This window comes from Syngnathus leptorhynchus, chromosome 9 (genome assembly GCF_054491065.1).
Source record: "Syngnathus leptorhynchus isolate UIUO chromosome 9, UIUO_Slep, whole genome shotgun sequence".
Lineage (NCBI taxonomy): Eukaryota > Metazoa > Chordata > Actinopteri > Syngnathiformes > Syngnathidae > Syngnathus > Syngnathus leptorhynchus.
In genome coordinates this window covers 12,973,081-12,983,150 of record NC_141203.1, presented here as the reverse complement: position 1 = coordinate 12,983,150, position 10,070 = coordinate 12,973,081, and the positions used below count along the sequence as shown (strand labels likewise).

Genomic DNA, 10,070 nt, shown 5'->3' with positions numbered 1-10,070 from the left:
CGTAAATATTGTTTGACATACAGTATGAGTAATGAGAAGTAAAATGACACATTATATAGATTTTTTCTTTTTTTGCGCAGTTGGGTGTCATGTGACAGCAGTGGTGATTTCTGGCATGTGGATTATGTGCGGCTTTACAATAATTTGATATGTGCCCCAAAATTGGACAGAAAATGCTTTTTGAAACGATTGTGTCAAGTAATGTCATGACGACTCAATCGTTGCCGTTTGTTTGTGGAATTTGCGCCACCTTGCGGTGAAGGGACGTAGGTACTGTATACTCTTCCTATTGTGATTTTCATTTTCAAGCCAGCACCGCCGCTGTCCGATAGACTTGTTGTTTTGCAAACATGCTCTGAGTTTGCATTTTGGAAATACTTTGTACTGAATCTGATTGACTGATTGACGGTATTGCGCGTCGGCTTTTTGTAGCCATGTGTATTTGCAATACCGGTAAGCCCCCTTGTGGTTAGAAATGACATGACAGCGCTAAGAAAGAAGAAGAAAAATACCCTGTACATACATCAAATGTGGTTTGACCTTGTCAGCTCACCAACAGCACAACGATTCGTATTCTGTCCACTCTCCCCTCTTTCTGAAGCATCTGTGACAATCTTGAACAAAACATCAGATATTGTGAGGCACAGAACAAGCATGATGGATTCATTCGAGTTCTTTATGTAGCTATTATGCTTTGGATCGAGACTTTTCTACCTCTCTCTTTGCACTGTTTCATTTCTAGATCTTCTGGTGCCCACTTCCTGCTCCTTAACGCATCTTCTAATGCTGCCATGATGGTCCTTTATCCCCGAAGCTTCATTCAATCTCACACTTGAATCACATATAGACGTTTGTTGTTGTTTTGCTGAAAGTCCAATGATGAATCAGCTCTGAATTCTGATGTGAACCATCAGAAGCACATCTTTGACAGTTGAAGTTGCACCGATGACCATAATCATAGCAAACGCTTGACGTTACATGACTCGTCTCTGTCAATATGCTTTCCATGGATTGAATGCAGTGTAGTCCCTCAGTGCTTACAACACATTGCAGAGACGAGACACACGCTACTCTCAAAATATGTGACAAAATGTCTATCTTGCCATCTTTGTACAGTAATATAATATGTGGTATTACCTACAATGTATACACCATCTATTTATGGAAACAAGTATTTAAAAAGTGTTTTATTGATTAATAAAGATCATTCCTGCTTAGCCATCAGCAGATTTTTTTTTCTTCCACAGTGAGATATATTAAGCAATGTGTTTCTTGTTAGGACCTCTGTGGGGGAATCCAAATTGTCTGAGTGTGACGAATTTGTCTAAGTGTTTTGTGATTGGCTGACGATCAGTCCAGTTACCGATACTATTTTGCCCATTTTGCCATCCAGTCTTAAATACGCTCCTTATTGATTAGTACGTCTGACTCATAGTTACAGCTTCCTCCTGCATCATAAAAATATTTTCCCTCTTATTTTGGTACAATGACAAACGAAAAATATGAGTTGCGCAAAACTGCGCAGTTTTGATTGTTTTAACATCCATTTCGTGATGTCACTATCAACGCGTTTGCTATTGGCTGTCGCATTTCCGTGTTTTCTCGACGCAAAATGGCACGGGATCCCTGGAATAGGACAAATATTCCCATTCCTGGAGCTCTTTCCAGTGTCCGCATAAACTTCACGAAAAAAACAGGTTAGATATATTGTTCGGATGCTATTGGTGTTGTACTGTTAAGTCCAAACTAACCCATAAAAGCGAATGTGTGGTGTCATGCGCATCACACGTGGGAGACACCTCCTGTGCCTGTGTGTAAACATACAGTCGTGATTGTGCCTTTTGTGCAAAAAAAAAAAAAAAATCAAATAAAAATGCGTTTGTGGTTTCCAGGCGTGATTGTGAAGAACCTGCTGACGGAGAACGACAACGTCCTCCAAGTGCTTCGGAGTACGTTTCTACAGACGGAGGTCCGAGTTCTGTACGCATTGCTGTACAATCGCAGCAATTGCGCAAGACACAACAAAACCTTTCGAATGCTAAAGCAGGTAAAGACGCGTGTGATGGTGGGCGTGGCAGACGCTAGTGAACGTGACGTGCGTCCGATTCATGCCATGCAGGTGGCACAGTGCATCAACAGATTGAAGGAGATGAAGCTGGATGACGCTCTGCAGGGTCTGACGGATTTGTGTCCCAATAGGATTCGACGGTAGACAGCCCGCAAAATCCCATCTTTACATTTGTGCCGTGTCACTGACATTTTTTGTACTCGTGTCTCCTTCCAGAGATCTGAGCGTGAAGGCGGGCGAGGGCGATGTTCCCAGCCAGCCCTCGCTGGAGTGGCAGTGTCTCAAAGTGCTGGGAGCTGCTCGACTTATGAGCTGCACAATAAAACACTGCAGCCGAGCTTTCCTGTATCCTTTCTCTCCGGCTTTTTGCTTTCTGCTCGGCGTCGCCACTTTCCCTTAAGCTTTTCTTCAGCTTATCTAAGCAGCATATGAGATTCGAGTTCGTCATCCTGAATGTGGTGATAACCAGCATGCTCAGTCGCTTGTGGTGAGTCACCTCTTTTTTTTTTTTTGGGTGTGGATTTGAACGTCTGATGATTTGCGTCACTTAACAGCGATTGTCCTCGTTGTTTGTTGGCCACCAGGGTTATTTTCAGAGGGATCCTGACTTGCCTGTCGACTCTCTACCAACATTTGTTGGGACTGCGGGCAGAAGTAGCCCTCGCTCGGCCCATGCCGTTCCTCACAGACTTCAACCTGCCCGCCAATATGGCCGATTTCCTCGGGCCTTCCGATGCGGCTTTACTGCTCACGAAACCAAAATCTGCTCTCCACGTTACCACTCACAAACCAAAAGCGGAGAGACGAAAGGCTCCCGTCGGAGTTCAGAGGACGAGGAGGGTTCGAGAAGACCTGGGTGTTGCTGTGCGGAGAGGTGCGATATATTTCAACAAGTTTTTATCGGTGCTACCGACGGGGCCGCACGAGGGCGAGCACTCTTTAATCATACGTAGGACCAAAAAGGAAAATCTCGACAGATAGCAGCAAATGTAAGCTTCGGCAAAGTTACTAATAATAACACTACCGATTTTTCTAAAATCCATTTTTGCAGTGGTGTTACCGGATGCCAACGGGGCACCCGTTCAAAACTTCCATCGGAGCGCAGCGCAGGTACGTCACCAGGCAATATTGGCCCTTTCCCGGCTTTTCCTTATCTGATCCACGTTCTTCATTCAACCCCTCAAGACGACCATCCTGCCGAGGAGGCGACGGGCGTTCCGGAGACACGCCGCGCGTGCCGCTACCTTCGAAGACATGGCCTCCTGTCTGGACAAAATGATCGTGTGGTGCAATTCCCACAAGATGTCTCATATTAAACGTCGCTTAACCTTTTTGAGATTAAAGTGCCGGCAGATGAGAGGAGCCGAGGCCGCGGGTTACAAGTAAGGATGGCGGACTGCCCCCCGGACGACTCGTCGAGTGACGTGCCATGCGTTTTCTTTTACAGCGTGCGGAACAAGCTGCCGACGTTCAAGCGGGAAGCTGGCCGGGCTTTCTGCGGGGTTCCGAAGGCTCGACCGACCGCTGCCTGCCGGGGGCAGGGCCACCCGAGAGCTTCACTCAGGAGGAGACAGTTTTTTAGATTTTTAAAAACGAGACACAATGCGACAAGTAAAGTCAAACCAAAGAAGCGCGCGTCACCCCCTGACGATTGGATAAGCCGAACAATGGCGATGATGCTTAATTGTGACAGCCACGATGACGACATTGAGGACATTTTTGCCTCTGCTGGTCTGTGATGTGTTTTGAAATGCACGAGTCAATGTTTGCTTTTTTTTTTTTTTTTAACCATATTTTAAACACTGCAGCAAAAACACCGAACCTAGTGGAAGCAGCAGCATTCATGAAAAAAAAAATGCAGCCATTATAAACTGAAATGAGATGAAAATTCTTTTTGTGTGCAAGCTCTTGATTTGTTGACTGCTGGCAGAAATCAAGCATCATCTTTCATGCTGTCACGTACTATGTGCTGCTGATTTGCATTTATCAGGGGGGTGTCGACTTTTTATATGGGACTCCAGTTCACTATGTGGCAGTATTGTGCTCCAATTGGAAGGCGAGGAAGGGGGAAAATGGAGAGGAGAAAAAAAAAACAAAAAAAACAGGATGACGACTGTTGGCCGTTCGTGTTTGACATCCGGAAGGTGGGGCTTTTGCTGCTTGTGCCGTTTCTTTTTTCTTTTTTTATTTTCTTTTTTTATTTTGACGGAACCAATGCGTCGATATGGTACGTTAAGCCAAACTTGCAGGTAGCATCGACCAAACGGCAAATACAAATCCTGCATTGGTAAGTTGAGAATATTTAACAAAGATGTTGGATTCGCTTCTGGTTTTTAATGGTTAGCTCCCGAGCTACCTCTCGGTGGTGTTCTCACTACTTTCCTAAGCATCCCTCTTAGTCACTGACAAGTTTCCTCACTTTGCTACTCTCGTCATTAGAACAACCGAGCGCTAGTGTGGCTTTAATAACGTCATTTTGCATGTTTGAAAGCAAAGTCGAGAACGATCGTCTACTTCTGTTAACGTCGAAGCTAACACAGCTAAAGCGTCGCCGGTATCCATCCATATATCATTTGACATTGAAAGTCGAACAGTCGGCTTTTCTTTCCCCGTTATGGTGAATCTTTTCTGCTCCGAAGTTTTCCTGCTGAGTAGGCGACACACCCAACCGTCCTCGTGATGAACACACAACGGCCATTCAACTGGTCCGCTATGATTCGTCGTAAGTCGAAGCGAAATGAGGGCGAAACAAAAAGCAGAGCATCATGGCAAAACAACGGAACATTCACATCTGTTGATAGTGTCATCTGCTAAACACGTATCGGATGTCCAAATGCTGCAAACAACTAGTGAGATCCTACTGGACTAAAAACCGCTTGACTTCAACCCATCCCCCTTTAGTTTTGCTTGTTTAAGTGATGAAATGAAGATCCGCAAGGGAGGAAACGTACCGAGCTGTCAGCGATTGTCTGTATTACGTCAATAGGGAGAGAGAACTAGTGAATGTGTGTGTGTGTGTGTTTCTCAAAAAGTTCCACTAACACTTCCACAGCTGGTTTTCTCGAGGCGAGTGAAAGAGATCGCGATCCAAAACCGGTGACGTCTTTCCTCTCAAATTCCGGATAAATGTTTTGAAATTCCCACCGGGACTTATCCCAGAACAAAAGCGGACCATGTCACAAGTGCAAAGGGCCGAGAAACGCCCCCATTTTCTTTTCGGTTCTGTCAATTTGCAGCAAAACGGAACTTAATAGTTTGCTGGAGCTGATCAATTCTTTCCTGCCGGCTGGCGGCTTTGGTCAAAGAGCCCTCTGTTGACATCCCCGAGCTGGCATCATTTGTGTCCTTAGTATGCTGCTCTTGCTCCATTTCCGCCCGCCGGCTCTGGACCGTCCTTTACAAGACACTCATTTACGCTTAAAATCCGATTAATCCGGAGGGATGCTTGATTAGGCGAAAGGCATCATCCAACAAGATGATTACAAGTGCATTGATGAATAGATTTTTCCTTTTTTTTTTTTTTTTTTTTTTACATGGCCTGGTTTGGCAACACACGGACGGTGGTGTTGTTGTTCTTGTTTCCGTCCGCTTTCATCACAGTCAGCGGGGGGGGGTCCAAGCTAGCCGCCCCCAAAGTGAGTGTTGTACACTTTGATGTATATTTCAGAAGCTCAAGTGGTCTCACAGCCCCCCTATCCCACACAACAGACCGTCTTGCTTAATATGGGTCACTCGGTCCTAAATCCTATTTGGACTTTTCCCATTGCTCAAACACTCAGGAGGAGATATTTGGATAACTAATCGGGACTTCTTATACGTAGAGTAATTATCATGATTGACAGTATTACAAATGTCTTTGTGTGGATGTAGAAGTGGGTCACGTTTGAATCATTTAGGCCGTCCCCGCCCCTCCCCCAAAGCGTAAACGCTGAGTGGGACACATGCGGGCATCCTGTCCGTCGAGCCTTTCGCTGACCCGCTTTGTCGGACAAGGCAGGAAGGACAAACTCATTTCCTGGTCAGGTAACCAACCGATGATGTCACAACGGTTCTTATCAGTGTCTGCCATAAAAGCAGAATACTCGCAGGTATTTATTCTTTATCCACTGCTGCCCAGAACACGCTTATATCACATCGATGCGGAGATAAGGAAAGGGGCTCGCAACTGGTGTCATTTACAAGCCAAATAAAAGCAGACCCAATTCAGATGAAAGCAATCGACTCTCGGCTTGTAACAATTATCGCGCAACGAGATTTGTCACGCGTTCCCTGGCTTTGTCTGTTTACGTCTCCTCAACTGACACGGAAGACGTCATCCTAATATCTGAAAGGTGATTCTCAAATGTCCGCTTGTCGTTGGCAGGTTGCGTCAAGAGCGAGGGGAAGTCTTGCGAGCTAGGAGGCCACCGCGACCATGGCGACGGGGAAAAGTAAAAACCAGAGTTCTCTCGCTCTGCACAAGGTGATTATGGTGGGCAGCGGCGGCGTGGGAAAGTCAGCTCTGACGCTACAGTTTATGTACGACGAGGTGAGTGGGACGCGGCGCCGAGCGGCTCCGTCGCACTTCAAAACACCAGACGAGATATGCCGTCCCGTCCCCTCGTCGCCAGTTTGTGGAGGACTACGAGCCCACCAAGGCCGACAGCTACCGGAAGAAAGTGGTCCTGGACGGGGAGGAGGTCCAGATCGACATCCTGGACACGGCCGGCCAGGAGGACTACGCCGCCATCAGGGACAACTATTTCCGAAGCGGGGAGGGCTTCCTGCTCGTCTTCTCCATCACCGAGCACGAGTCATTCGCGGCCACCGCCGAATTCAGGTGATGCCGCGGCAGTTTTTTTTTTTTTTCCTGATTTGCGGAATTGGAGCGCACTCAAACAAATGTGGCGGCAGGGAGCAGATCCTACGCGTGAAGGCGGAGGAGGACAAGATCCCGCTGCTTCTGGTGGGGAACAAGTCGGACCTGGAGGACCGCCGGCAAGTCTCTGTGGACGAGGCCCGCGGGAAGGCCGACGAGTGGGCCGTCCAGTACGTCGAGACGTCCGCCAAAACCAGAGCCAATGTCGATAAGGTACGCATGCGCACGCACGCACGCACATCACGCGCAACCTTGGCCCGACCCTGGCATGCCGAGCTTTTGTTGTTCCAACGTCAGGTTTTCTTCGACCTGATGCGCGACGTCCGAGAGAAGAAAATGTCTGAGAACAAGGACAAAAACGGAAAAGGCAAGAACAAGAAGAACAAGAAGAGCTTCAGAGAGAGGTGCTGTCTCCTCTGAGATCCTCCGGCAACTTCATGACGCACAAACCAACCGACCGGTTGTTGTCTTTTCGGGGCCATTCAGTCAAGTGCACATTTTTTTTTTAGCCAGTACGAGTTCACGGGAAACTAAGCACGGATCTCGCCTGCCAAACGGCCACACTAAGTTTAGTTTTGGGAAGGGGACAGAACTCAGAGACCCCGACTGCCATCGATGGCATCCGCCCGACGTCACGGTGCTGCGCTCTTGTTTGTTTTACGCTCTGAATTTTAATTTCTACATTAGCGGCTGTTTTCTCTTTTGACTGCAAACTAACTCGATTGTCAAATTGACAACAAATCTAATATTGTCTTTTGTGATGCAATTGAAAAATAACCCGGTGAGAACATCCGTGGATGAAATCATATGGGTTTTTTTATTTTTATTTTTTTTCCTGGTGCTTCTCCAATATTGATGTGATTGTAAAACCTTGCCACTTTTTCCAAAGTGCACGTCGTACTGTCCGTTTGCTACCACAGCTCATCATTCGACGAACACGCACTACAGCAGATGTTGGGAGGTCGCCACTAAAAATATTCAAACTACTTGAACAGCGGCAGCGACTTTGTCTTTTAAACACCTTCCTCCAATTAACAATGAGAAATGCAACTTTTCCAACATTGTTTGCCCCCCCCCCCCCATTCCTGTAATTGTTTTTATTTCAATCCTGTGAGCATTTCTTAATAAATGTGTTTTTATATACTGTATTGGCTCTTCATTTTTTTTGCAGTCATAAGCAATTTGATGACATTGAATATTGATTCCCTGCATTCCAATGTTATTAAAATGTGCCCTCAAAGCAGAAGTTGCTTTGTTTTTGTCCAACTCAGGTTATTGTACTCCCAAAGCTGACAGTGATAAAGTGCCATCCATTTGATGAAGCCCACTCTTATCCCACATGGAGGAATTTGTGTGTATCTGCTGGAATTCTTTCCATCCCCTGACAGCGTGCAAACCAACCACAGACTTAAAGTATTACTGTGAGTCTCCAGTAACCAAAACATAGAAGTCATTAAATCCCTTAGTCCCACGAAGGAGGTTGTTTGTGTCTTTTTTTACCCAAAGGGGAATGTACATCGACCTAGATTACTAGTGGTGCATGGTGAATTGTCGCCCTCTTGTGGTACATGACAAAAATATGTACTCAAATCTCCATGACGTCAACACAGTTCAATCACACAGTGCAGTGTGTATAATCTTAGTCATTTTACTTGAATTAATTACATCAGTCATTAGTCTCATTAATCTAACAGTTGCACCCCTTCCCCACCAAAACCTATATTTAAGTGTATTAAGTGTTAAGAGTATTTAACCTATATGTAATTAACTTCGACCCATACATGTTACAGTACTTTTTATTTATATTTATTTATTTATTTATTTATTCCACGAATACGCACCCCGAGGCCTAATGTACACCACCAGTAAACCTGACTCGCATTTTCCAGCAATTCCACTGGAGCAAGCCCTCCTGACTGGCACATTTCCCCGCTCGCCCGCCCAACACTGCACCTCCGCTAGTGATGTGCATTCCAGTTATTTTAAGTGAACTGAATCTTTAGAATCAGTTTACTCAAAAGATTCGTTCAAACGAATCGTTCAACAAATCCCCCCCTACACGCACACAGTGAGTTTTTTTTTTTTTTTTTGATAAATCAAATACTCAAAAATTATGCTCAAAGCTTAAATGAAAGTGAAAAGTGCCACACCCGCCCTCACCCCCACTTTCTGATTGGCTGTTGGATCTGTGACGTCACTCGGACACTCCATTAGGTACACCGCCATTTTCAGGTGTACCTAATCACAGGCCACTTGATTAGGGAAAAATCATGGTCAAAATTTAAATGAAAGTGAAAAGTGCCACACCCAAACAACCCCCCACTTTCTGATTGGCTGGTTGATCTGTGACGTCACACGGACACAGGTGTACCTAATCACTTCATTAGGGAAAAAGTTTTTGTGAAAGTGAAAAGTGCCGCACCCGCCCTCACCCCCACTTTCTGATTGTCTGGTTAATCTGTGACGTCACTCGGACACTCTATTAGGTACACCGCCATTTTCAGGTGTACCTAATCACAGGCCACTTGATTAGGGAAAAATCATGGTCAAAATTTTAATGAAAGTGAAAAGTGCCACACCCAAACAACCCCCCACTTTCTGATTGGCTGGTTGATCTGTGACGTCACACGGACACAGGTGTACCTAATCACTTCATTAGGGAAAAAGTTTAAGTGAAAGTGAAAAGTGCCACACCCGCCCTCACCCCCACTTTCTGATTGGCTGGTTAATCTGTGACGTCACTCGGACACTCTATTAGGTACACCGCCATTTTCAGGTGTACCTAATCACAGGCCACTTCATTAGGGAAAAATCATGGTCAAAATTTAAATGAAAGTGAAAAGTGCCACACCCAAACAACCCCCCACTTTCTGATTGGCTGGTTGATCTGTGACGTCACACGGACACAGGTGTACCTAATCACTTCATTAGGGAAAAAGTTTAAGTGAAAGTGAAAAGTGCCACACCCGCCCTCACCCCCACTTTCTGATTGGCTGGTTAATCTGTGACGTCACTCGGACACTCTATTAGGTACACCGCCATTTTCAGGTGTACCTAATCACAGGCCACTTCATTAGGGAAAAATCATGGTCAAAATTTAAATGAAAGTGAAAAGTGCCACACCCAAACAACCCCCCACTTTCT

The 10,070-nt window shown here is 45.7% G+C and overlaps 2 protein-coding genes across 2 annotated transcripts; both read left to right on the top strand.

Annotated features, from left to right (window-relative positions):
* Window positions 1-1,579: 1,579 nt before the first annotated feature.
* rmp64 (ribonuclease MRP subunit p64) lies at window positions 1,580-3,946 on the top strand. The gene is made up of 9 exons (XM_085920311.1): window positions 1,580-1,697; window positions 1,893-2,047; window positions 2,120-2,208; window positions 2,285-2,413; window positions 2,481-2,555; window positions 2,653-2,942; window positions 3,120-3,178; window positions 3,254-3,450; window positions 3,516-3,946. The coding sequence occupies exons 1-9, from the start codon at window positions 1,613-1,615 to the stop codon at window positions 3,805-3,807; spliced, it is 1,371 nt and encodes a 456-aa protein (XP_085776437.1). The 5' UTR covers window positions 1,580-1,612; the 3' UTR covers window positions 3,808-3,946.
* A 248-nt stretch (window positions 3,947-4,194) lies between these two features.
* On the top strand, window positions 4,195-8,072 carry LOC147051341 (ras-related protein Ral-B). Its single transcript, XM_085920312.1, has 5 exons — window positions 4,195-4,355; window positions 6,432-6,596; window positions 6,679-6,887; window positions 6,962-7,139; window positions 7,224-8,072. The coding sequence occupies exons 2-5, from the start codon at window positions 6,483-6,485 to the stop codon at window positions 7,344-7,346; spliced, it is 624 nt and encodes a 207-aa protein (XP_085776438.1). The 5' UTR covers window positions 4,195-4,355; window positions 6,432-6,482; the 3' UTR covers window positions 7,347-8,072.
* Window positions 8,073-10,070: the final 1,998 nt, after the last annotated feature.

Coding starts and splice junctions, on each gene's coding strand:
- rmp64 (XM_085920311.1), top strand. CDS start 1,613: ATGGCACGGGATCCCTGGAATAGGACAAATATTCCCATTCCTGGAGCT. Junction 2,414..2,480: donor CACTGCAGCCGAGCTTTCCT/GTATCCTTTCTC, acceptor GCTTTTCTTCAG/CTTATCTAAGCAGCATATGA. Junction 3,179..3,253: donor TCCATCGGAGCGCAGCGCAG/GTACGTCACCAG, acceptor CAACCCCTCAAG/ACGACCATCCTGCCGAGGAG.
- LOC147051341 (XM_085920312.1), top strand. CDS start 6,483: ATGGCGACGGGGAAAAGTAAAAACCAGAGTTCTCTCGCTCTGCACAAG. Junction 6,888..6,961: donor GCGGCCACCGCCGAATTCAG/GTGATGCCGCGG, acceptor ATGTGGCGGCAG/GGAGCAGATCCTACGCGTGA. Junction 7,140..7,223: donor CCAGAGCCAATGTCGATAAG/GTACGCATGCGC, acceptor TTCCAACGTCAG/GTTTTCTTCGACCTGATGCG.